The sequence below is a fragment of the Rhinatrema bivittatum genome, chromosome 4 (genome assembly GCF_901001135.1).
Source record: "Rhinatrema bivittatum chromosome 4, aRhiBiv1.1, whole genome shotgun sequence".
Taxonomy (NCBI): Eukaryota; Metazoa; Chordata; class Amphibia; order Gymnophiona; family Rhinatrematidae; genus Rhinatrema; species Rhinatrema bivittatum.
This window is the reverse complement of record NC_042618.1, coordinates 42,849,686-42,877,653: the sequence shown is the minus strand read 5'-3', so window position 1 is coordinate 42,877,653 and position 27,968 is coordinate 42,849,686. Positions and strand designations below refer to the sequence as shown.

General features: G+C 45.8%; 1 protein-coding gene across 2 annotated transcripts in view; it reads right to left on the bottom strand.

Moving 5' to 3' along the window:
- TDRD9 (tudor domain containing 9) overlaps nt 1-27,968 on the bottom strand; it is a 292,409-nt gene that overhangs the window by 107,629 nt on the left and 156,812 nt on the right. The window contains exons 23-26 of one of the 2 annotated variants that reach the window (XM_029598050.1): nt 23,696-23,796; nt 13,237-13,410; nt 4,589-4,700; nt 4,201-4,413 (exon numbers count right to left, since the gene is read on the bottom strand). In XM_029598050.1, the coding sequence (XP_029453910.1) occupies nt 4,201-4,413; nt 4,589-4,700; nt 13,237-13,410; nt 23,696-23,796 (600 nt within the window). The remainder of the gene's footprint in view (nt 1-4,200; nt 4,414-4,588; nt 4,701-13,236; nt 13,411-23,695; nt 23,797-27,968) is intronic. The other variant, XM_029598051.1, reaches the window with a different exon arrangement.

The window sequence follows — 27,968 nt, the reverse complement described above, 5'->3', positions numbered from 1 at the left end:
TACTGAGGGATTGCAGGTGGCACACCGGGTTATGTGGGTGGTGCTTTTCAGTTTTCTCTCTGACTCCATCTGCTGGAAGGGAGGCATAACCCAACTGTCTGGACTGATCCTGGTACGTACAGGGAAATGTCTGTTGCCACGTAATTTACAGCCTGCCACACAAATGTGTCGCTCTGCCACACCAATTCAATCATCTGAAAGAAGCTCCCTTACCCTGCAGTGCTGAAACCACCATCAAATGTCTGCAACACATTTTTTCTCTTCCTGATCCAGTCCCTCCCCTCCCAAGCAGCTGGGGAGGGCTGAGGCAGGGGCAGACGAGAGCCAAGTCACTCTGCTCTCTAACCCAGTACCTCCCCCTCCTGTCCTGAAAGGGGATGAGGTGGGCGTGGACAGAGCGAGCAGTCCCTGTTCGCTCCTGCAAAGATCTCTTTTTTTTTAAGCCAAACTAAAAGAAGATTTTGATCTAACACCTGGATGGAGTGATGTCCCTTTGGAAGAATTTCATCTTTACATAAAGCTTTTCGTACCTGCATGTGCGCCCAACTGTATTTATATATCAGTGGACAGACCTGGAAGAGATATGGAAGTCTGCAGCTGCTCCTCCCCCCACAGCTGGCAGAGATGGTAATCATTTCAATTAACAGCATGACAAATTTTGCAGATGTTGAGCACAGACAGCTTCAGCATGCATAAGCTCATATACTCAGAAATACGACAGACATTTCTCATGACAATATTAAAAGGATGGTGGCACTTATTTCAATCCAAAAGTTTAACAACGTATTTTTACTTGGAAAACAGTTTTTGTACATAGTAAACTCTGTATTGATATATAGTTTAACTGCCTAAAAATGTAAAATGTTTTGGATTAAAAAATTGTTTTTTGTACAGCGAGATGTGAAACTTTATGCAAAATTATGTAAATCTGCAGAATCTTGAAAAAGCCTCAAGCACCCCAAGGCTCTGCCCCCCCCCCCCCACCCTCCTCAGCTGCTCTCCCCCCTTTCCCTTAACTTTCTTCCTACTCAAGTTTAGCATCTCCCTTCCCAGCTCCTCCCCCTCTCACCAGCTTGCTCCTTTGGCTTCAGACCCAAAAGGGGTACTGCAGATGGGCCCGGATTTAGGTTAGGGCAATTGCCGAAGGCACCAAATATCGAGGCCAAACAGAAGCCAGCTTCTGCTCGCTAGTGTGTCATGGGGCTAGCACAGCTTCAGAGGGGCACCTACCGCTAAGGCACTGCCTATGGGCGCCACAATCTTAAACTCGGCCCTGCCTGCAGACAAGGCAGAGTCTACTTCGACTGCAGCGCACTGTCTGCCGTCGTACATGTTGGATGTAAAACACGAGGACCAGTCGCCCCACCAGGCGCGAAGGCTCACTTTCTCTATAACTATCTCCCAATAGGGTTACACGGACATCATCTGCATGGAGAGAAAGCAGCATTACACTCAACAGGTTTACAATTTCTCTGTCACTCTGGCAAATTTTTACAGAATGAGGAATGCACACACAATCTCTGCATTTCCAGAAGCATGAAAATGCTTGTAACTCAAAACAGGAAGCAATCGAGTCAACCCAGAACTCAATCACAGTGGGGCAAGGATTGGACCAACACTGCCCTTCTCTTAAAACAGTTTATGCTACATGATTTTATTTATTTATTTAGAGATTCTTATGTACCGTGGTACGTATAGATATACATCACCTCGGTTTACAGTAAACAATATTAGCAACAGGCTTTACATAAAACGGGTTAAACAGTAAGTAAACAATAAGTTAACAATAAGGAATAAGCAATGGGCTTTACATATAACAGTTTCAAGAGTAATTAAACAAATAATAGCTTAAGGCTATACGTAAACATTTCCATGGTTCAATATATAATTACTGTAGCTATAATCAATAATGTATATTAATTTAAAGTAGTGAAACACAAGAGTAACTTAAGCCATTAGTCTGTTAGAGGCAACCTCTGAAGTCAAGTTCAAGTTAATTCACTGAGTTTGTAAAATGGGAAAGGAAGGGGAATGAGGAACAGGGGGATTAGCAGAGAGAAACAAAACAAGGAGAGTAAATGAGAACATGATAAGAACAAGATGTAGGTGATAAATTATACAGGATAACTAATTTAATGTTAGTGATTTAATGTTAATGATGACTGAATTTTAATGTTAGTCCTTGTTCATTGATAGAAAGCCTGTTCAAACAACCATGTTTTGAGGTTTTGTTTGAAAGTTTTGTGGCAGGATTCGAGACGCAATTCCAACGGCATATTGTTCCATATGTTGATACCAGCAATAGAAAAAGAACGTTCTCTTGTGGAAACATGTTTGATGTGTTTGATTGGATGAGAGATTAATTTGGCTTGGTGGATATTTCTTATTGGTCTGTTCGATGTGCGGAATATAAAATGATCAGAAAACCATTGCATCTCTTGATTGTGGATTGATTTATGGATGAGTGAGAGTACTTTAAAAGTGATTCTGTAAGTTACAGGAAGCCAATGTAGGAACATGAGAGCTGGGGTGATGTGTTCATGTCGTCGAGAATTGGTAAGTAATCGAGCAGCAGCATCTGCAATGGTTGAATTGTGTTTTTTGGGAGACCTAGAAGTAATGCATTACAGTAATCTATTTTTGGTAGAATTGTTGCTTGCAACACTGTCCGGAAGTCCTGAGGATGTAGGAGGGGTTTAATTCTTTTCAGCGTATGTAATTTAAAGAAGCCATTTTTAATTGTAGACGAGATGAAATTCTTTAAGGATAAGTGATTGTCAATCATGACCCCAAGGCTGCGGACGTGTTGTAAATGTGGCTGGTCTGCTGTTGTGATAGGTGAGGTGTTAGAGGAGGTGTTCTTGTGTGGCGTGATGATGAGTAGTTCGGTTTTGTTAGTGTTTATTGCAAGAAAGTTTTCCATGAGTAGATTTTTTATTTCAGCAAGAGCAGAATCCCAAATTTTTAGGGCATTAGCCAGTGAATCATTGATGGGAATGAGGATCTGTATGTCGTCGGCGTATATGAAATGACGGAGATCCAATTTAACCAGCAGTTTACAAAGAGGAGATAGATAAACATTGAATAGAGTTGATGAAAGTGAGGACCCTTGTGGAACACCTTGTGATAGTTTTCTGGGTTTTGAAGTTTGGTGTCTCATCTTGACACTGTATGTCCTATCTTTCAGGAAAGATTGGATCCAGCATAATGCAGTGCCCGTGATGCCAATTTGTGAGAGGAGGGAGAGGAGGGTATTGTGGTTTACTGTGTCAAACGCCGACGAGATATCAAGTAGCGCCAGAAGATAAGAGTGACCAGAATCAATGGTTTTTAGTATAGAGTCTGAGAGGGACACAAGCAGGGTTTCGGTGCTATGGTTCCTTCCTGAATCCATATTGTGAAGGTAAGAGAAGTTGATTTTCGTCTAGAAAATCTGTGAGTTGTTTGTTTATGACTTTTTCTAGGATTTTTGACAGTAAAGGGAGGTTTGAGACTGGCCGATAGTTAGCCGGTTCAGAGGGATCCAGGTCAGCTTTTTTGAGTGTGGGCTTTATTATAGCGTGTTTGAGTTGTGTAGGAAAGACTCCATCTGTTATAGATTTGTTAACGATATTAGCGATTGCAGGGGCAATCCTAGTAGGAATGGCAAGGAGAGTTTTTGTTGGCATGATATCAATTGGATGTAAAGCCGGTTTGATTTTCTTAAGTATTGTTTCAATTTCTGATACAGTAGAGCTTTCAAAATTTGAGAGAATGGGTGAATAGCTTGTGGTGTTTGTGGGCAATAGGCTTAACGGCAGCGAAGGTGAGGTGAATCGAGCCATGATATTGGAAATCTTGTCCTGGAAATAGGCTAATTTCTCACATTTATTTTTATCCTCAATTTCAGGGTAGATGTTAGTTGATGGGGAAATAATGTTAGAAACGTATTGGAAGAGGGCACGCGGATTGAACTGGTACTGATGAAATTTTGTTGTGTAAAAGTTTTTCTTGGCTTCATCCGTTGATTTCCGATACTTGTGGAGTAGTGATTTGAATTTTTGAAGATGAGTACAGAAAGATGATACAGAAACACAGCATTTTGCTGACAAACTGAGCCTCTTCTACACCTGTGCTTGTAATTATGTCACAAGACGGCTCTCTTTGGGAGCCTGCAACTCCCAGCCAGTACCATCTTTAAAAACACAGAGCATGACGTACCTCCGCGGAATCCCCTGAGATGTACAGGATTTGGGCGCGGTAGTATCTCTGGTTCTCCAAATCAGCAAAAGGAGCCAGGCACATTAAATCTGGATGCGGGCGCTTGGGCAGAGGCAGGAGCTCCTGCTGGTTGATCTCACCAGTAAGGTTCCTCAGTATATGCAGGTTCCTCTCATCAATCCTGAAACCCCAGAAATGGCCAACTTCCACCACCTGACAATGAACAACAAGGGACATTTAACACTCACCTCAATGTCTGACAGTGTAACAATTTTGTCACCTTCTGCTTCCAAAATGACTTCTTAAAAAGTGAATGTTCAACTACAAAAACAGTAACTTTGCACCTGGAGGGGAAGAAATGGACATTGATCTTTTGGAACAAACTTACCTCGGTGACATTGATTGACAAATGGAGGGTTTTGAGGATCTGAGATTGTTCACAACCACTAAATGAAGCTTGCACAGGATCAACTGTCTGCTTCTGGAAGTCCACATTAACCCTGTAAAACAACAACAGTCATTTGAAAAGCCAGGATGGTGTGGAGTGCTGAGCACAGAACCCCCACCCTTGGCAAGTTAGGAGACCCCAGCAGAGTACTGGGCTATCTGTATCGTCCATAAGTTTTCACACTAAAAAGAAAATGTTTACAGTGTACTCAAGAGCACATCAGAACTCAAAACAGGCTGCACAACCTACACACGTACAGGCTGATACAGAAAAACGCGCGGGAGAGCCAGCGAGCACCCTCTCTCCCGGCACGCACCCAGGCCACTCTCCTGGGGGCGCGATTCAGAAAAACAAAAAAATGCAAATGAGGGCCCGTGGTAAAAGGAGGCGCTAGGGACACCAGCGCGTCCCTAGCGCCTCCTTTTTGACAGAAGCGGCGGCTGTCAGCGGGTTTGACAGCCGACGCTCAATTTTACCGGCGTCTGTTCTCGAACCCACCGACAGCCACAGGTTCGGAAAATGGATGCTGGCATAATTGAGCGTCTGTCTTCCAACCCGCAGACCGCAGGCAGATTTTAAAAAGGTTTTTTGTTTTTATTTTTTTTTTGGGGCCTCTGACTTAATATTGCTATGATATTAAGTCAGAGGGTGTACAGAAAAGCAGTTTTTTCTGCTTTTCTGTACACTTCCCCGGTGCAGGCAGGAGTTAATTTCTGAGAGTAAAATGTGTGGCTTGGCTGCACATTTTACTTTCTGAATCACACGGGAATAACTAATAGGCCCATCAACAGGCATTTGCATGTTGCGGGCGCTATTAGTTTCGGGGGGGTTGGCCACGCGTTTTCGACGCACTATTACCCCTTACTGTATAAGGGGTAAAAATAGCACGTCGAAAACGCGCGGCTAAATGCGGACTAACAGTGCGCTCCATCGGAGTTCACTTTACTGTATCGGCCTGATACTGATGTACTTCCTGTACTCTCCGGCGTTGCACCAAGTAAGGTTACACGTTGATAAGTAGTCACAGGTTCTTTTTCTGCCATTGTGACTTTGACAGACCTTAACTTTACTATCGGCAAATGAAGGCAACAGATGAAAGTCATCTGCTCCATGAACTGGTAACTGAAGACCTGAAATTTATAAACTATTTGCATATGAAGTCCAGAAGCTTCTGAAAGATGGAGGACACTGGTCCAAAGCTATGGACTTGACTGCTGAGCAGGTCAGACCTATGCTTACAGCATTTCACACCAACAGGCCATCCACTGACTACAACCTTGACAGAAAAACAAAACAAGTTAAACCTAACAGCCCAAGATCTGATTGCTTCAAAGTCACACTTTATAAGATTAAAGTCTCTTCAGGCCTCTGTGTGAACGTGGTGTCCAATGAACAGCACAACCATCAACTGAAGGCTGCAGCCTCTACAAATACCCTGATGGGGAAGAAAGAATCTGAATACTGAGCGACAGACAATGACGCAGATTTGGGAGATATCGAGCTCCATATGAAAGAAAAGAATAATAGCTATTACTAACTCCTATTGCAATAGTTAGTAATAGTTATTACTAACTATCACCTATTGCATTTGTTTTGACTGCATGAAGCTAGATATCATCGCCCTCCCCCCACGTTTACTAAAAAGATAAACACACACAGTAAACAGGGATCAAGGAGAAGTCTGGAAATTCTATTTACAGGCCACTGCTCACCGGAGTTCATTAAAACATGCATACCAACCTAGAAGACGGAATAAGTTATGCAGGTCTTAAAGTAAACCAATAAAGCAGTGGTTCTCAACCCTGTCCTGGGGACCCCCCCAGCCAGTCGGGTTTTCATATCATCCACAATGAATATGCATGAGAGAAAATTTGCATACACTGCCTCCATAACATGCAAATTTTCTCTCATGCATATTCATTGTGGATATCATGAAGACCCGACTGGCTGGGGGGGTCCCCAGGACAGGGTTGAGAACCACTGCAATAAAGGGTCTCAAAACAAAACAAAAAAAAAAATATACAGACATCTACTTTTTCAGAATTCACAAGTTACTTATCCCATGTTTGCATGACTTCTTACTGAAAGATTTATGGAATGTGGGAGAATACTGGAGAAGAGCAAACATGAAGCTACAAGGAGGGCGGCTCAGATGAATCTCGTTTCACTGAGAGGTTGGCAGACACCTGGAGCAGACCAATAGCAGGAGTTATGGGAGCCAAAACAAGGACTCTGCTATAGCAGAGAAGGCTTGGCAGTCAGGGATTCTGTCATCTGGACGTGACTTTTTTTTTTGGAATGGTTGAATGGCGTGTGTGGGTGGGAAATGGGGAATTATAGAATAAGGAATGTTAGGGGTGGGAGCAGTGGTAACAAATGACCTAAGACATTGTCAGAATCAATCTGTGGCTCTTCAGGGCCCTCAACATGGTGGTTTTATAAACACAATTTTTTTTTTTTTAATAAAGTTGAACCGCATAAAATGGAACGGATACGTAAAATTCACAGTTTCTAAATTAAAATTCGTTCTTACTTGCTAATTTTCATTCCTGTAATACCACAGATCAGTCCAGACCAGTGGGTTGTGTATCCCTTCCAGCAGATGGAGTCAAGAAATCAAAACTTTGGGCACTGCTACATATACGAGAGTGCCTCCTGCAGTCCCTTCAGTATTGTCCTGTACCCAAGCACACACTATCAAACTAACAGGTGAAGGGGGTTGAAACCCAATGAAACGTACAACCCATTCGCCCCCACGAAAACCCAACACAAAATTCAACCTCTAGAAAACTGCTCCATCAAATGTATCTGCAAACTGAGCTCTTTTGGAAAAAAATAGCAAACACACCTAGGCAGTCTTTCAGAATCTGAAAAAAGGAGAAGGGCCTCTGGACAAAAATTAACAGGTAAGAACCAATTTTCATTTCCTGAACATATCCAGATCAGTCCAGACCAGTGGAATGTACCCAAGCCACCCTACACTGGGCGGGAACCCGAAAGACCTGCGCGCAGAACACTCTCAAAGGATGATTCTTTAGAAGCTTTAACGTCCAGTCGATAATGAAACATAGAAATGAAACATAGAAATGACAGCAGAAGACAAACGGTCCATCCAGTCTGCCCAGTAAGCTTTCACACTTATTTTTTCATGCTTATCTGTTACTCTTGACCCTTTTAAGTAACTTTTTGGTTCTATTTCCCTTCCACCACCGCCATCGATGTAGATAGCAGTGCTGAAGCTGCATCTAAGTGAAGTATCTAGCTAAATTGGTTTGGGGTAGTAACCGCCGTAATAAGCAAGCTACAGCCACGCTTGTTTACCCAGCCTGTGCGATTCAGTCCTTGTTGGTTGTTTGAATATAAACCCTCTTTTCTTCATTCCCCTGCCTTTGAAGCAGTCAGCTGCGCTGGATATGTATTCCAAGTGAAGTATCAGGTTTGATTCGGAGTAGTGACCGCCGTAACAAGCAAGCTACACCCATGCTTATTTGTTTTACCCAGGCTATGTAATAGTCCTTTTGGTAGTTGTCTGAATATAAACCCTCTTTTCTTCATTCCCCTGCCGTTGAAGCAGAGAGATATGCTGGATATGCATTGAAAGTGAAGTATCAGGCTTATTTGGTTTGGGGTAGTAACCGCCATAACAAGCAAGCTACTCCCCTGCTTTTTTGTGGATGCAAATCTTTTTCCACATTTCCTCTTGCCGTTGAAGCATAGAGCAATGTTGAAGTCGCATTAACCGTGTGTATGTTTATTGAATAAGGATATTAATCTCCAGGTAGTAGCAGTCATTCCCACAAGCCACCCCATGCCTCTTCTCTTCATTCACATCCTCTAGACTTTATGGATCTACAGTATTTATCCCACACCACTTTGAAATCCTTTACAGCTTTGGTCTTCACCACTTCCTCCGGAAGGGCGTTCCAGGCATCCACCACACTCTCCGTGAAGAAATACTTCCTGACATTGGTTCTGAGTCTTCCTCCCTGGAGTTTTAAATCGTGACCCCTGGTTCTGTTGATTTTTTTGCACCGGAAAAGGTTTGTCATTGTCTTTGGATCATTAAAACCTTTCATGTATCTGAAAGTCTGTATCATATCACCTCTGCTCATCCTTTCCTCCAGGGTGTACATATTTAGATTCTTCAATTTCTCCTCATAAGTCATTCGATGAAGACCATCCACCTTTTTGGTCTTCTCTGGACCGCCCTTCTCTGGACTGCCTCCATCCTGTCTGTCCCTTCGGAGTTATGGTCTCCATAACTGAACAAAGTACTCCAGGTGAGGCCTCACCAAGGACTTGTACAAGGGGATAATCACTTTCCTTTTCTTACTCAATATTCCTCTCTTTATGCAGCCCAGCATTCTTCTGGCTTTAGCTATTGCCTTGTCACAGTGTCTAATGATCTGAAGTCAGCGAAACAATTACCCCAAGGTCTCCCTCCTGCTCCATGCACATCAGCCCTTCTCCCCCCATCGAATACAGTTCCTTCGGATTTCCACACCCCATATGCATGACTCTGCACTTCTTGGCACTGAATCTCAGCTGCCATATCTTCGACCACTCTTCCAGTTTCCTTAAATCCCGTCTCATTCTCTCCACTCCTTCTGGCATGTCCCTCTGTTGCAGATCTTAGTGTCATCCGCAAAAAGACAAACCTTATCTTCTATCCAGTCCGCAATATCGCTCACAAAGATACTGAACAGGACCCAACACCAATCCTTGTGACACTCTGCTCAACGCCGCTCTCTCTTCAGAGAAAGTTCCATTTACCATCACACATTGTCTTCTGACCGTCCACCAGTTTCCTGCCCCAGCCTTGCTCTGGAAGCGGGACCGGTACAATGGCCTTCAAGTCGAGCGGCCGCCGTAGAGTGTCCTGTACCACTTCGCATTTGCTGTGTGAGGCCACACAAGACTCAGCAAAAACCTCTCGGACCGGACAAGAGAACTCTAGAGCATAAAATTCTCTGATCATCTGCAAGACCCATCCGTCTGAGGTAATTCTTGCCCATTCCGTGTAAAAGTTGGATAATCTGCCTCAGACAGCTTCAACGACGGAATGGGTGCTCATGGCTTCATTAGGGAGGGTTTACTGCTCCCAGCCCCGAGGTTTCCGGAACCCCTACCGGGGCGGCGACCACTGCGAAAGGGCTGTTGGCGCCCCTGAATCTGCTTAGATCCAGAAGAAGAGGTGTATCGACTAGTCCAAAAACGACGAGTATCCTGAAAACGAGTCCAAGGGGGGAAAACCTTCTTTGAAGAAGGTTTATCTTCAGGTAACCTATTGCCCTTGGACTCCCCAAGCAGCTTCACTAACTGGTCGAGATCCTCCCCTTACAGGAGCTTGCCCTTAAAGGGAAGGTTACAGAGGAAAATTAGTTCTTACCTGTTAATTTTCATTCTCTGGGTGGGGGAGAGGCAGCACTAAGATAAGCTGAGCTGCCGGTGCTGAAGGAGCGGAGGCACAGAATGAACTGTGCACGCTCTCAATTCACTCTCTCAAGCTGCAAAAGTGAATAGGGAAGGCAGAAGTCTTCTGTTAAACTTATCAGGGACTCCTCTGGATAAAATCACCTTTTATTTAGTTTTTTTGGGGGGGTTTTTTTGTTTTTTACACAAAGGTCCCTGTCAGCAGCTACAAAACCATGGATCCCACTGAAGGGAGAGCAGTACAGAAGAGAAGAAGAGAGGGAACTGAACAGGCGGAGTGACTGGCACCACCAATTTTCACCCCTACAGCCGAGGATCACCGGGAAAAGGGAGCCTAGGCTATATAAAACAAGGGGCCAAGCCCCCCTAGGCCTCCGCAAGAGTGAGAAGACAGGGACTGTGAAGGATCCACAGAGTTCACACTTTTTTTTTTTTAAACAATAACTCAGAAATACTTACTTGATCCAAACACGATAGACACACAGAAAGGAAAAACGCCCAGAAGGGACAAGTAGAAGTTAACAGGGAACCACAGGGTGAGCTGTTCCACCTGCTGGAGACAGAAATACTGAAGGGCTACAGGGTAGGCTCTGTCCTCATATAGGATATCCTTTCAGTTTTGGTCTGTCTCCACCTGCTGGAAAAGAGGCTCAACCCATGGTCTGGACTGATCCAGGTACGTACAGGGAACTGGGATTTGGATGACAAATCCGCCGCCCAGTTGCGCAACCAAAAGAGCCGACGCACCAATACCACGGACACCATACTTCGTGCCAAGGTGCACACCAAATCATACAGTGCGTCTGCCACATAAGCGATACCCGCTTCCAAGTGAGCTGCCTGTAATGGACCACTACCGGTCCCTGCACTAGAGCCTGCTTCTTGCACCCACAGGCAAGCCCTCTGCATAAGGCTAGCACAAACTGCTACCTGAAGGTTAAGAGCAGCCACCTCAAAAACACGCTTCAACTGGATCTCCAGTTTGCGGTCCTCTATATCCTCCATAGCCGCAGCTCCAGCCACAGGAATCGTAGTCTTCTTCGTGACTGCCGAAACCACCGCATCCACTTTTGGAATCTTAAGAAGATCCAAGACATCTGTTGAAAGGGGATAGAGCTTTGACATTGCCCTGCCCAATTTCAGCCCCGCATCTGGGGCTTCCCACTCACGGGTCACCAACTTGCGGACCTTCTTGGGCAGAGGAAAAGAAGTTGTCGGACCCCTAATACCATCTAGAACCGGATTAACCCCTTCATTGTCTGATTCTTCTTGCAAAATTTTAAGCCCCAGCACCTCCAACACCTGGGGGATAAGGGGCCGCAGCTAGTCCCGCTTAAACAGGAGGACCACGCTGGGATCATTCCCGTCTGCCGATGGGAGGTCATCCGCATCTGGGTCATCCTGGGCAATGTCCCCCAGATCCGGAATCGGGTCTTGATCTGCCCCTGGATCCAGCGCTGTTCCCGAGCTAGGGTCCAGTCCTACTCTCCAGTGGATGGGGCTGCTCCACTACCGGGAGTTATGTGTCCATAGATCTCCCCCTCTTCAGAGGCAGCTCCGACAGGTCCACCAGCCGTCCAGATCTGCCATACGCCGATTGCTTCCTAGCCAGGAAGGCTTGGTGCATCAGAAGAATAAACTCCGGAGAAAACCCCTCCGGCTCCTCTTCTCCTTTGGGAAGGTCATCGGGCACCGCACCCCCCCCCTCAAAGGATCGTGAGTCATCCCCCTCCCCTGTTGGAGGAGTATTTAACCCCGACTAGCCCTCCATACCCGGGACACAGGCCGGGCAAAGAGAAGCCGAATCCAGAGGCTGGCCCACATTCCACATGCATGGCAGGGTGCCGATTTGGAACGAGGCACCATAAACAAGGCCGCGCAGCCACGCGGTCGCAAGATGGAGGAAAAAACCAGCTCCGAGCAGAAGCACGCGCTGCTGACTGCGCGGGAAGAATTTACAAGCAGGCCCAAAAATAGCCTCCCGATCGCGCCAAGAGCCGCGCCAGCAAAGGAAAACTTCCTCCCCTCCTCGGCTCCGCGTAACAGCGTGTGCTGCCGGCAGCGCGAGAAGAATCTACAGGCAGGCCTAAAAATAGCCTCTCGATCACGCTGAAGCGCGCTGAGAGCCAAGCCGGCCAAAGAAAACTTCCTCCCCTCCTCAACAAGCACCCTGGAGCCCCGGGAGCTGAGGGCAACACGCGGGGGAAAACGCTGCGCACACACCCCGATCCACAGGAGGTGGCCCCTGACTCCTTACTTCAGGTCCTCAGATGCCGCTCAGGCCGGTATTTTTTTTTTTTTTTTTTTTTGAGGTAACACTTTATGAGATAACCCTTGCAGAGAGTAGAGGGAGCAGCTTAGGAGGTGAGTGACCAGGAGCCCCTGGCCTTCAACCACCAACATGGAGCGGGCGAGACCCTAGTCAGGGGTGTCCAACCCCCCGGACGTCTGGCTTCCATGGAGGGATGGCCCACAAAGGTGCCTAACACCTCAGGAAGCTGACCTTTGGAAGTAGAAAGAAAATGTTATCTGTCTAAACTGAACTACAGACTGTGGAAGTGCACCACTACCATCTGCTGGAGTCAGAGAAATATTGAGGGACTGCAGGTGGCACTCTCGAATATGTAGCACTGCCCAAAGTTTTGTCTCTGACTCCAGCTGCTAATAGGGATACCAACCCACTGGTCTGGACTGATCTGGATATGTTCAGGAAACAAGGTTACTTCTCAAGACTCCACTGATCAATATCAGGACTCGCTAAACGCAGAAGAGAGGATTGCTGAAGCAGCACACCCTGGTACACTCACAATGCATCAGGGACAATTTTCTGATTGCCCGCATCGAGAATTTCCATGGGTGCTTTCTAACCACGGCCTCTGCGCCACCTTCTGAAGAGAAAGTACGCGCATGCTTTTTACTTTGCTGTGGGACAAAGTACCCAGGGATATTCGCATCGGCTATCTCCATGTGCGCTTTTGTAAAGCTGAAAACGCTGCTCCCTCCCCTGATCTCAGGGATCTTCTCCTCTTCATGTGGCTAAAAGCATAGGTGCTGTGGGAACACCACGCTAAAAGAAGGCAATATTCAGACAGGTAAAACACTTTACACCCAATGAAAAGCGCTCTGAAAACCGTCCCCCCCAATCAACAAAATACCTCATCTGCCTCAGCAAAGAAATCCTGTCCTCTTCACTCTTTCCTTCAATTTCCTCAGCGGAATTAACGTGCAGCTCAAGGGAAAGCCTCAGCTGAGACATCTTAAGCGCCATGTACACCGCAGGTAACGTTTTAAACCTTTCGGTGGGATTCCGAGAAAACTCCACAAAGGCTCTGTCCAAAACACAGGAAAGAGACACGGGAGAAGTGCATCACTACCAGGCACGCAAAACATACACATCAGCAAACGTCCGCCTAGCTGTAACAGAAGCAATAGGAACTACCAAGCAGACCCGGCGGGGTGAAAGGGCCTCATTTGTTTACGTTCATTGTGTTACACTGGCTAAAGCACCATAAAAAAAACCAAAAAACTCGCACACACGCGCACACCAGTTTAACATCGGCTCAGTCACACATAGATTGTCGTAAAATGGCCAGTTACCACAGTCAGAAATGGTACTTCAACAATTATGAGTGTATCAGTATAAATGGGGCAACGCATACAAATAAAAAAAATACTTTGCAACCTTTACGCTTACAAGGCAGGTCAACATATTCATCATATAACAAAAAACAGGTTTCGATTCATGATACCATGATTAATAAATTACAACAGCAGTACATTTTCATGTCATTAAGAAACAGTTTTAAAAAGTAATATCCATTCAGCTTCTAGCGCGGTAACAATAGGGCTAAAACAATCAAGAAAGGAGATTTCAAATTAAAGTATTTTGGTATAGCAAAGTTAAAGGGAAACTTTAAAGTTATAGCATTCCCACTGCATAGAATAAAATGTCATCTAATAATATTCGCTTTATGTAAATATAAATTTTGATTTATATTCTGTTTTTAGGCATGTCAAAGCAGATTACTTTCATATACTGTAGATATGTCACTTGTTGTCTTGTCACACTAGAGCGGGGGTGACAAACTCCGGTCCTCGAGAGCCTCAAATAAGTCTGGTTTTCAGGATATCCACACTGAATATGCATGAGATAGATATGCATACAGTGGAGACAGAGCATGCAAATCTCTCATGCACATTCATAAGAACATGCCATACTGGGTCAGACCAAGGGTCCATCAAGCCCAGCATCCTGTTTCCAACAGTGGCCAATCCAGGCCATAAGAACCTGGCAAGTACCCAAAAACTAAGTCTATTCCATGTTACCGTTGCTAGTAATAGCAGTGGCTATTTTCTAAGTCAACTTAATAGCAGGTAATTGATTTCTCCTCCAAAAACTTATCCAATCCTTTTTTAAACACAGCTATACTAACTGCACTAACCACATCCTCTGGCAACAAATTCCAGAGTTCAATTGTGCGTTGAGTGAAAAAGAACTTTCTCCGATTAGTTTTAAATGTGCCACATGCTAACTTCATGGAATGCCCCCTAGTCTATTATCTGAAAGAGTAAACAACAGATTCACATCTACCCGTTCTAGACCTCTCAAGATTTTAAACACCTCTATCATATCCCCCCTCAGCCGTCTCTTCTCCAAGCTGAAAAGTCCCAACCTCTTTAGTCTTTCCTCAGAGGGGAGCTGTTCCATTCCCCTTATTTTGGTCGCCCTTTTCTATACCTTCTCAATCACAATTATATCTTTGAGATGCGGTGACCAGAATTGTACACAGTATTCAAGGTGTGGTCTCACCATGGAACTATACAGAGGCATTATGACATTTTCCGTTTTATTCACCATTCCCTTTCAAATAATTCCCAACACAGTTTGCTTTTTTGACTGCTGCAGCAGTGGAAACTATTCTCAAGATCAAAATCGTAGAGCATATAGAAAGACATGATTTAATGGGACACAGTCAACATGGATTTACCCAAGGGAAGTCTTGCCTAACAAATCTGCTTCATTTTTTTTGAAGGGGTTAATAAACATGTGGATAAAGGTGAACCAGTAGATGTAGTGTATTTGGATTTTCAGAAGGTGTTTGACAAAGTCCCTCATGAGAGGCTTCTACGAAAACTAAAAAGTCATGGGATAGGAGGCAATGTCCTTTCGTGGATTACAAACTGGTTAAAAGACAGGAAACAGAGTAGGATTAAATGGTCAATTTTCTCAGTGGAAAAGGGTAAACTGTGGAGTGCCTCAGGGATCTGTACTTGGACCGGTGCTTTTCAATATATATATAAATGATCTGGAAAGGAATAAGACGAGTGAGGTTATCAAATTTGCGGATGATACAAAATTATTCAGAGTAGTTAAATCACAAGCAGACTGTGATACATTACAGGAGGACCTTGCAAGACTGGAAGATTGGGCATCCAAATGGCAGATGAAATTTGTGGACAAGTGCAAGGTGTTGCATATAGGGAAAAATAACCCTTGCTGTAGTTACATGATGTTAGGTTCTATATTAGGAGCTACCACCCAGGAAAAAGATCTAGGCATCATAGTGGATAATACTTTAAAATCGTCGGCTCAGTGTGCTGCAGCAGTCAAAAAAGCAAAAAGAATGTTAGGTATTATTAGGAAGGAAATGGTTAATAAAACGGAAAATGTCATAATGCCTCTGTATCGCTCCATGGTGAGACCGCACCTTGAATACTGTGTACAATTCTGGTCGCCGCATCTCAAAAAAGATATAGTTGCGATGGAGAAGGTACAGAGAAGGGCAACCAAAACGATAAAGGGGATGGAACAGCTCCCCTATGAGGAAAGGCTAATGAGGTTAGGGCTGTTCAGCTTGGAGAAGAGACGGCTGAGGGGGGATATGATAGAGGTCTTTAAGATCATGAGAGGTCTTGAACGAGTAGATGTGACTCGGTTATTTACCCTTTCGAATAATAGAAGGACTAGGGGGCATTCCATGAAGTTAGCAAGTAACACATTTATTTATTTATTTATTTAAAGTCTCTTCTATACCGATAGCCGTTCGCACATCGTATCGGTTTACATAAAACAAATAACTTTTGGGCGGAGCCCTTACAAGTAACAGATGAATACAATTAACAGGAAGTGTGGATAATACAGAAAAGCATAACAAAAATCAATAATCAATAAAAAAATACAACTATAACATAATAACAATGTACAAGAGCCAGCGGTCATAAAGCATTCTTAGTCAAAATTCGGTGGAGGAGGTAACAGGAATGGGGAGTTGAAAAGTTACTCGATTGCTGACAGGGAATTTTTTATGTAGGGGGAGGTGACATGGCGTAAGCTTGCCGGAAAAGCCAGGTTTTCAGTTTTTTTTTTAATTTGGGAGTGGAGGTCTCCATGCGTATATCATGAGGCAAGGAGTTCCATATGGTGGGGCCGGCAAGGGAAAAAGCTCTGCTTATAGTGGAGGAGAGTTTGAAAGATTTGATGGATTGGGTACGTAGGGTTCCTTGAAGGGCTGGGCGGGTAGGTCTATTAGAGGTACGGGGGAGGAGAGGGGGGTTGATCCAATTGAGGTTTGAGTTTAACAGAATTTATGGATGAGGGAGAGTGCTTTATAAAGTATTTGTGAGTGTATTGGGAGCCAATGTAGTTCGATAAGTGTGGGAGTGATATGGTCTCTTTTTTTTTTTTTTTTTTTTTTTAAAGAGTTTGACAGTATACGAGCGGCAGCGTTTTGTAATAGTTGTAACGGTTTGGTGTGTGTTGCGGGGATGCCAAGGAGGAGTGCGTTACAGTAGTCTATTTTAGACAGAATAATAGACTGAAGTACTGTACGGAAATCAGAATAGTGTAGCAGGGGTCTGAGTTTTTTATCGTTTGTAGCTTAAAATAGCATTCCTTTATGATGGAGTTAATAAATGGTTTAAAAGTAAGATGATTATCAATGAGGACACCCAAATTGCGAATGTGCGCGGAGAAAGTGGTAGATGCGTATGCGAGTGGGATGGCTGGAAGCGGCTGCTTATTAGAAATGATTAATAGCTCAGTCTTGTTGGGATTTAGAGCCAGGTGCATGTCTGTGAGGAGTTGGTTGATGGAGGAAAGGCAGGATTCCCAGTTTTGTAGTGCAGTTTGGAAGGAGTCAGAGAAGTGGAATATGATTTGCACATCGTCTGCATAAATGAAATGCTTGATGTGAAGGTTGGTGAGAAGAGTGGTAAGGGGAAGCATGTATATATTAAAGAGGGTAGAGGAGAGGGAAGAGCCTTGGGGCACACCTTGAGGGAGACTGATTGGGTCAGATTCGTTGTTATCCACTAAGACAGTAAAAAAGCGATTTTGGAGATAAGATTGTATCCAGGCGAGAGCATTTAAGACTAATCGGAGAAAATTCTCTCTCACTCAACGCACAATAAAGCTCTGGAATTTGTTGCCAGAGGAGGTGGTTAGTGCAGTTAGTGCAGCTGGGTTCAAAAAAGGTTTGGATAAGTTCTTGGAGGAGAAGTCCATTAATGGCTATTAATCAATTATACTTAGGGAATAGCCACTGCTATTAATTGCATCTGTAGTATGGGTTCTTCTTAGTGTTTGGGTAATTGCCAGGTTCTTGAGGCCTGGTTTTGGCCTCTGTTGGAAACAGGATGCTGGCCTTGATGGACCCTTGGTCTGACCCAACATGGCAATTTCTTATGTTCTTAAGAATTTCAATGTCTTATCCACTATGACGCCTAAATCTCTTTCTTGGGTGGTAGCACCTAATATGGAACTTAACTGTGTAACTATAGCATGGGTTATTTTTCCCTATATGCATCACCTTGCACTTATCCACATTAAATTTCATCTGCCATGTCGATGCCCAATTTTCCAGTCTCACAAGTTCTTCCTGCAATTTAGCACAATCTGCTTGTGTTTACTTAGAAAATTGTCCATTTAATCCTACACTGTTTCCTGTCTTTTAGCCAGTTTGTAATCCATGAAAGGACATCACCACCTATACCATGACTTTCTACTTTTCCTAGAAGCCTCTCATGAGGAACTTTGTCAAACGCCTTCTCAAAATCCAAGTACACTACATCAACTGGTTCATCTTTATCCACGTGCTTATTAACTCCTTCAAAAAAGTGAAGCAGATTTGTGAGGCAAAACTTGCCTTGGGTGAAGCCATGCTGACTTTGTTCCATTAAACCATTTCTTTCTATAAGTTCTGTGATTTTGATGCTTAGAACACTTTCCACTATTTTTCCTGGCACTGAAGTCAGGCTAACCGGTCTGTAGTTTCCCGGATCGCCCCTGGAACCTTTTTTAAATATTGGGGTTACATTAGCTATCCTCCAGTCTTCAGGTACAATGGATGATTTTAATGGTAGGTTACAAATGTTTACTAATAGGTCTGAAATTTCATTTTTTAGTTCCTTCAGAACCCTGGGGTGTATACCATCCGGTCCAGGTCAATCAGGCCTACCACATCTTCTAGGTTCACCGTGATTTGGTTCAGTCCATCTGAATCATTACCCATGAAAACCTTCTCTGGAACGGGTATCTCCCCAACATACTCTTTAGTAAACACCGAAGCAAAGAAATCATTTAATCTTCTCTAAGTGCCCCTTTAACCCCCTCTATCGTCTAACGGTCCAACTGACTAACTCACAGGCTTTCTGCTTCGGATATATTTTAAAAAGTTTTTACTGTGAATTTTTGCCTCTACGGCCAACTTCTTTTCAAATTCTCTCTTAGCCTGTCTTATCAATGTCTTACATTTAACTTGCCAACGCTTATGCATTATCCTATATTCTTCTGATGGATCGGATCCTTCTTCCAATATTTGAATGAAGATCTTTTGGCTAAAATAGCTTCTTTCACCTGCTGTTTTAACCATGCCGGTAATCGTTTTGCCTTCTTTCCACCTTTTTTAATGTGTGGAATACATCTGGACTGTGCTTCTAGGATGGGGTTTTTTTGTTTTTTTTTAAACAATGACCACGCCTCTTGCATCCTTTTTACCTTTGTAGCTGCTCCTTTCAGTTTTTTTCTAACAATTTTTCTCACTTTATCAAAGTTTTCCTTTTGAAAGTTTAGCACGAGAGTCATGGATTTGCTTACTGTCCCCCTTCCAGTCATTAATTCAAATTTGATCATATTATGATCACTATTGCCAAGCGGCCCCACCACCGTTACCTCTCTCACCAAATCCTGTGCTCCACTTAGAATTAGATCTAAAATTGCTCCCTCTTGTCTGTTCCTGAACCAATTGCTCCATAAAAATGTCATTTATTCCATCCAGGAACTTTATATCTCTAGCATGTACAGATGATACATTTACCCAGTCAATATTGGGGTAACTGAAGTCTACTATTAACACAAAGAGTCAAAAATATCCACCAAAACCATATGCTATCAATATTAAAGTGGAATCAAATCAAATCAAATGAAAGTGGCTATAGAAGGCGTCAGCAAGCCTGACATTGTGTGACCTTTCTTAAGACACCAACCGGTCTTCTCAATCATTCGCCGCCTTTATGTATTTTATTAATTCAAAAATATTTTCATCAAAAAGTTTTTTGTTTTTCTTAAAAAGTCCTCCGTTGGTTCAAGAGAGACTCTTAATCTATTAATGCTTGAACATATTATAGCCCAACACGGCCAGTGTTTCACCCATAAGCTTCGTCAGGGGCATGTAAAGGACATAACAAAAGTCTTTATCCCATTCTTCAGGACTTCACGTCTCAGCAATCATACCCGGGTATGATTGCTGAGACGTGAAGTCCTGAAGAATGGGATAAAGACTCTTGTTATATGTCCTTATGACGGTTCGACCGACAAGAGAAGGGCGGTTCAGATGACGCTGGACAGGCTTCAGGAGATCGATGCCATTGCACCCGTTCCCTTCGGAGAGGTGGGCTCGGGCCACTATTCCATCTACTTCGTCGTTCCAAAGAAGGACGGATCCTTCCGACCCATCCTGGACCTCAAGGAAATCAACAAATCCCTGCGGGTGGTTCGGTTCCGCATGGAAACATTACGGTCTGTGATCGCGGCGGTGCATCGGGGGGAGTTCCTCGCCTCCCTGAATCTGACGGAGGCCTACCTGCATATTCCCATTCGTCCGGACTATCACCGGCTTCTCCGTTTCAAGATTCTGGACCAGCATTTCCAGTTCACGGCGCTCCCGTTCGGATTGGCGACGGCGCCGCGCACCTTCACCAAGATCATGGTGGTAGTGGCGGCAGCCCTTCGGAAGGAGGGCATTCTGGTCCACCCCTATCTGGACGATTGGCTTATCCGGGCGAAGTCCTTCAACCACGGGCGCACAGCGGTAGCCAGGGTGATCCAGTTCCTGCGATCCCTGGGATGGGTGGTGAACTTCGCCAAGAGCTCGCTCGTGCCTTCACAGAGATTGGACTTCTGGGGGGCGACTTTCGACACCCGCCTGGGCAAAGTTTTTCTGCACCAGGACAAGGCTCAATCTTTGCGGGATCACATACAGAGATTCTCTGCGTTACAGGATCCCACCTCCTGGGACTACCTACAACTCCTGGGAGTGATGGGTTCCAGCATCGACCTGGTCCCTTAGGCGTTTGCGCATCTCCGGCCATTACAGTGGGCGCTGCTCTCCCGTTGGAAGCCTCTCTCGCAAGACTACCAGATAGTAGAGATGAATCGGAACCAGAATCGGATCCGATATCAGTTCCGATTCACATCTCTACCAGATAGTACTCCCGCTCCCTCAACCGGCCAGGAACAGTCTGGGCTGGTGGTTGGACCCGTTGCATCTGGCCCGCGGGATGTCTCTCGCTGTGCCCAACTGGGTGGTGGTTACCACCGACGCCAGTCTGACGGGTTGGGGAGCAGTGTGCAATCGCAGCGCCACGCAGGGAACGTGGTTGACGGAGGAGTCTACGTGGTCAATCAACCGTCTGGAGACCAGAGCGGTCCGACTGGCTCTGCGGCGTTTCCTGCCACTTCTTCGGAATCGGGAGGTCCGGATCCTGTCGGACAACGCCACCACGGTGGCCTACATCAACCGACAAGGCAGCACTCGCAGTCCGCAGGTCGTGCTGGAGGCGGCGCTGCTAATGCAGTGGGCGGAGCGGCATCTTGTCCGGTTAGCGGCTTCTCACATCACCGGGGTGGACAACGTCCAGGTGGACTTCCTAAGTCGCCAACTCCTGGATCCCGGAGAGTGGGCTCTCTCCGAAGCGATGCAGCTCCTCATCCACCGGTGGGGGACACCCCACTTGGACCTGATGGCGTCCGCCCTAAACGCAAAGGCTCCGCGTTTCTTCAGTCGGCGGAGAGAACGCGGCGCAGAGGGAGTGGATGCCCTGGTTCTCCCGTGGCCGCCGCATCTCCTGCTCTACGTCTTTCCACCTTGGCCACTAGTGGGCAGAACTATTCGCAGAATAGAAAGTCATCAGGGGCCCGTGATCTTCGTCGCGCCGGAGTGGCCCAGGCGTCCCTGGTTCGCGGATCTTCTCCAGCTGGTGATTGACGGACCCATCAGGCTGGGTCATCTCCCCCGACTCCTACGCCAGGGACCGGTATTTTTCGATCAGGCAGAACTCTTCTGTCTTGCAGCATGGCTTTTGAGAGGCGCCGCCTCAGACGCCGGGGCTACCCGGAGGCAGTAGTATCCACGCTGCTGCGTGCACACAAGACATCGACGTCAGTGGCCTACGTTCGAGTCTGGAAGGCATTCGAGCTGTGGTGTGCCAGCCAGGACACGAGACCCACTACGGCTTCTGTTCCTCAGATCTTTCAGTTTTTACAGGCGGGGGTGGACAAAGGGCTCGCCTATAATTCCCTACGGGTACAAGTGGCCGCCTTGGGTTCGCTGTTGCGCGATGGGGGCTCTCTGCTACAGCACCCGGACATTGCTCGTTTCCTCAAGGGTGTCGAGCATTTACGGCCTCCGTTACGGGACCCTTGTCCTTCCTGGAGTCTCAACCTTGTGCTTCGCTCCCTGTCGGGCCCACCGTTCGAGCCACTGCGCGGTGCAACAATCAAAGATCTCACCCTCAAGACGGTATTCCTGGTGGCCATCTGTTCCGCTCGCCACATTTCGGAGTTGCAGGCTCTGTCGTGTAGAGAGCCTTATCTGCGTTTCTCCGACTCTGGAGTGTCACTTCGCACCGTGCCATCGTTCCTTCCGAAGGTGGTGTCTGCATTCCATGTGAACCAGACGGTGGAATTGCCGTCCTTCTCTTCCTCCGAGCCAAAGGCTCTTCGACTCTTGGATGTCAAGCGCACTCTGCGTCTCTATCTGGAGGCTACCAACGAGATCCGGATTTCTGACCATCTCTTCGTGCTTTGGTCCGGTCCCAAGAAGGGTTCTCAGGCCTCGAAGACGACCATTGCAAGATGGCTGAAGGCGGGCATTGCCGCTTCCTACATTGGGGCGGGGCGGACTCCCCCACCCGGCATTGTAGCTCATTCTACACGCTCTCAGGCGGCTTCCTGGGCGGAGGCTCGCTCGGTCTCTACTCAGGAAATCTGTAGAGCAGCTACCTGGAAATCGTTGCACACGTTCGAGGCACTATCGCCTGCACCTCGCCTCCTCCATCTCCGGACACTTTGGCGAGCAGGTTCTCCGAGCAGGCCTCGCAGGACCCAACCCGGTTTAGGGAAGCTTGGGTACATCCCACTGTCTGGACTGATCCAGGTACGTACAGGGAAAAGAAAATTATTACTTACCTGCTAATTTTCGTTCCTGTAGTACCATGGATCAGTCCAGACGCCCACCGCGTTTGGTTTCTTCGTCCTGCTCATCTCTGCGCGGCCTCTTGCTCGCAGGTTTTCTGTGTCTTCTCAGTTGCTTTTCTTTTCACTGTTTTTCAAAACTCCCTACAAGTTGGTAGGATTTTTGCAGTTACTTGTTGCGGTTACGGTTGTTTTCATTACAAACTGTTTTTCTACAAACTTGATCCTTTGGGGGTTTCTACTCGGGCTTTGATATACTCGATACTGAACTCCAGTAGAGGGGGTAGTGGTATATGTGGATACGCCCCCTCAAAGCTTGTGCTGACTCCATCTGCTGGATTGGGGACATAACCCACTGTCCGGACTGATCCATGGTACTACAGGAACGAAAATTAGCAGTTAAGTAATAATTTTCTTGTTGGTTATAAGCTGCCTAGGGCATTTGCATAGGCGGCATATAAAATATAATAAATCTAAATCTATAAATACTGAAAAAATGAAAGCAGCACCAGACCCCTAAAGGGGGAGTGAAGTCAGCTTTGAGCTTATTTTCTATGTTTTCATCTGCTGGGCTAGTCTGGCATGGTCTATAAGGAATAAAAAAAAACCAACCCCACAAAAATTAACATGTCTAAATTTAAGGCCACCTTTGAGCTCGAGGCCCAGGCCTCCCAACTGGCCCTGCTTCTCTTTATGAGAAAAGATCTCTGCATTACAATCCCTTCAGTGTAAGGTCAGGATCAAGTGCAGCAAATGGAGAACGCCCTGCAGGCAAGAGCACCAAACCAATACCAATTATAGGCTTATATGACAGTAACTAAAGATTTTAACAGCCTAAAGTGCAATTCTAATTTATTTTTAGACAGTCATTCAGTTCAAGCTTCTAATAAAAAAAAAAATATATAAAAAGGCAAAAATCTTACTTTGAACCATCAAACACAATGGATTTGACTTGACCACACTGTCTAAAGAGAGACTGGATCTGTTTACGATACAGGAATCCATAGGGAGGAATGTTTTTCAGCTGTTTAAAAAAAAACACAAAAAAAAATAGCGAGGTTAATTAGCATCAGTGATTGAAGTTAATTTTCAAAGGAATAAAGAAGCATACTATTACCAGTATGGTTATCAATCATCGTACCTGCCAAGACTTACATGCCCAGAGCAAGGTTAGCATCAACTTGCATCATCTATCTCTCAGAGAATCTACTGTGCAGGGTAGAATATGGTGACCGCCAACTTAAAGCCCATGGGTCGCCTGCAGTCCTCAGTCCAGATTTGTGCAATCTGCCAGTTGGACCCTCAGGAAAAGGAGTTTCACTAGAGCCAGTTTCCTCTCCTCTACCTCCCGGACTGAGCCATGGCACCAGTCCAGCAGAGCAGGATTGGCACCTCCTCCACTTCCCCTGCGTGCTACAGCCAGGAGCATGTGCACAATTACTGAGCCCTCTCACTGCCAGTCAGCTGCTGTTGCTACATTTATTGCTGCAAAACAGCCCAAAAGTGCAAGAGGGAGGTGGAGGAGGAGACTGGAGGGATAAGGGGGAAGATTAAAAGGGAAGAAAAGAAAGGGAACTATTTTGTTGCACTATTCTTCACATTATACATTTATTTTTTAATTTTTTAATCACTGTCGGGGCAATTTCTGTAAGTACCCCCACAGGTGCAAATCTTCCTCATTTGTGTGTATCACACGCTTTTCCAATCAGAGAGTTCAAAGTGTGTTACAACACGTTAGCGTTACAATGGATACAGAGGGGTTCACATAACAGATAATAGTAGCTATGGTATGCAGAGAGTCCAAATAGAGCAGTTAAGGTACAGTCGGGCGTCCAGTATAGCCAGAGCTCCTGGTTTCCTGTGGCAGATTTTTCAAAATTCCACAGCAATTATCTGGCAAATCTGCCTAATTTTGCATATATTTGCAATAATTTATTTAATTTAGATTTTTATATTCCGCTTTTTGGCACTTCAAATTATTTTTTACTTTATACAAATAAAAGGACTTTCTGAAATTTCTGTGTCCAGTTGATTGATTTGTTCTTTATTAGAGAAAAAAGGATCTTAGTGATTGAGGCTGGAGAGGAAGGAAGGGAAGGGGTCTGGGAAAAGAAAATTGGTTCTTACCTGATAATTTTCATTCCTTTAGTATCATGGATCAGTTCAGACTCCTGGGTTTTGCCTCCCCTCCAGCAGATGGAGACAGAGAAAGTTTTGACAGACTCTGCCATATATGCCAAGGTGCCACCCACAGTCTGCCAGTGTCAAAGCAGAATGGATCAAAACCGAACTAACCATATACAGGAACCATAAACTCGAACCGGGTCACTAACCCCAACTGTGACCAGACTCCGTAAAACAGGGTGAAAAGATTGATCTGCAGACCCGAAAAACAAATACAGAATGAGCGGACTCTCCGTTACCTCTATGCAGAAACACAAACAGGCAGGACTCTGGACTGATCCATGGTACTTCAGGAATGAAAATTATCAGGTAAGAACCAATTTTCTTTTCCCTGTATGTACCCAGATCAGTCCAGACTCCTGGGATGTACCAGAGAGGCCCGCTCTCAGCACCCCTTCTCCAAATACCCCTTTGCCTGGGGCCTGGACATCCAGCTGGCAATGCCTCGCAAAGGTATGCAAGGATTTCCATGTAGCCGCTCTGCAAACCTCCTGCGGTGAAATCTGTTGGCATTCCACCCAAGAAGCCGCCTGAGAATGGGTAGAATGCACCCTAAGCCCCACCGGTAAGCGCTTACCATGTAGCAAATATGCTGAATTGATAGCCTCTTTCAGCCATCGGGCTATCATCGTCTTAGATGCCATATTACCTCTTTTTGGACAACTCCAGAGTACAAAGAGATGATCCGATACCTGACAGCTGTTGGTAACTTCCAGATAACGCAGTAAAGCCCTGCGAACATCTAACCTCTAAGTCCTTAAAAAAAGGATCTGACTAGTCCAGTTCTGAAAAGGATGGGAGCTCCACTGATTGCTTCAAATGAAAGGAAGAAACTACCTTAGGAAGGAACTGTTCGTAAGGACACTCCAGAATCTGAAATCCTTAAGAAAGGTTCCCTGCATGATAAAGCCTAAAGCTCGGACACTACGAGCAGAGGAAATCGCCACTAGAAACACCACCTTCAATGTAAGGTCTTTCAACGTCGCCCGAGAGAACTAAATTTAAGTTCCAGGACGGACAAGGATGTCTCACCGGTGGATGTAAATGCTTCGCTCCCCAAAGGAAACAAGACGACAGGATGCGCAGCTAACGGTACCCAGTATATGGAACCGTGTAAACAACCAAGAGCTGCTACCTGCACCCTCAAGGAACTACAGGATAAGCCCTTAGCTAACCCAGCTTGAAGGAAACACAAAATATCTGGCACAGACGCTCTGGTAGGAAGAATCCGTCGCTCGACACACCAAGACTTGAAAATCCTCCATACCCGAACATAAGACAGGGAAGTGGAAGTTTTAAGCAACCTCAAAAGTGTAGCCACCACCGCATCCGAATACCCCCTGCCCTTCAGCCGCTGCCTCTCAAAAGCCATGTCGCTAGAGAGAAGCGATCAGCCAGGTCGAAACAGACAGGCCCCTGGTGCAGCAGGTCCGGAAGCTCCGGAAACCACATAGGACCCGCCACCGCTAGACTGACCAGATCCGCAAACCACAGGCGACGCAGCCATTCGGGAGCCACCAGAATTACTTCTGCCGGGTGAAATTCTATTCGCCTGAGTACTTTGCCAATGAGAGGCCAAGGAGAGAACACGTAGAGCAGGATGTTCGACGACCAGGGAAGAACTAGGAGCATCCATTCCCTCCACTCCTGTGTCTTTGCGTCAAGCGAAGAAGCAAGGAGCTTTGGCATTCTTGAACGTCGCCATCAGATCCATGCAGGGTGTGCCCCATGTGTCGCAAATGAGCTGAAACGCTTCGTCGGCAAACTCCCACTCTCCTGGATCGAGCCGATGCCGAATGAGGAAATCCGCGTGAATGTTGTCAACCCTGGCTATGTGATACGCCACTATGCTGACCAGGTTGTGCTCCACCCAACTGATTAGTTGGTGAGCTTCCAGCGCCACTGGCTGGCTTTTCGTCCCTTCTTGGCGATTGATGTAAGCCACCGTGGTCGCATTGTCCGACAGCACCCTGACAGACTTCCCCTTGAGGATCAGACAAAAGGCTTGCAACGCTAGACGTACCATCCTCATCTCCAGACGATTGATGGACCATTGAGACTCCTCCTGGGACCATTGGCCCTGCACGGACTTCCCGAGACAAACTGCTCCCCAACCGGAAAGACTCGCATCCGTGGTGACCACCATCCACTCTGGGATCACTAAGGGAACCCGCGACTCAAGTTGTCGAAGAGTAGCCACCAATCCAGACTGAACCTTGCAGATTCCGTCAAAGGCAGGGGTAGATGAAATTGTTCAGAAACGGGATTCCACCGGGAAAGCAATGCTGATTGTAAAGGCCGCATGTGCGCGAAGGCCCATGTAACCAGTTCAAGAGTAGATGACATGGATTCCAGGACCCGCAAGTAGTCCCAGACTTTTGGAGGATGTTTGGACAACAAGACTTGAATTTGACTTTGCAACTTGAGGATGCGTTCAGACGTCAGAAACACTCTTGTCTTGTGTATCGAATAGAGCCCCCAGGCACTCCAAAGGCTGGGAGGGAGTTAGACGACTCTTGTCAAGATTGACAACCCACCCGAGTGCTTGTAATAGCTGAAGCACTCTGTGTATCGCTGAGTGGCAAAGCGCTTCCAACGTCGCTCAAATTAGCCAATCGTCCAAGTACGGATGTACCAACAATCCTTCCTTGCGGAGCTGTGCCACCACCACCATCTTGGTGAACGTTCTGGGTGCTGTGGCAAGGCCGAATGGCAGAGCCTGAAACTGATAATGATGCCTTAGGATCGAAAACCTTAGGAACTTCTGGTGGTCGTCAGTTTTACTCTGACATCTTGTAGCCTCAAACCTCACCACTGGGACAGAGACCAGTCTGCGATTTAATACCATCTGGGTTCAGACGTCACTGATCGCCAGAAACGTGATGATGACACAGTGATGTCGGAACCCAGATGGTATTAAATCGCAGACTGGTCTCTGTCCCAGTGGTGAGGTTCGAGGAGACAAGATGTCAGAGTAAAACTGATGGTATTACTGCAACAAAGATAAATTTA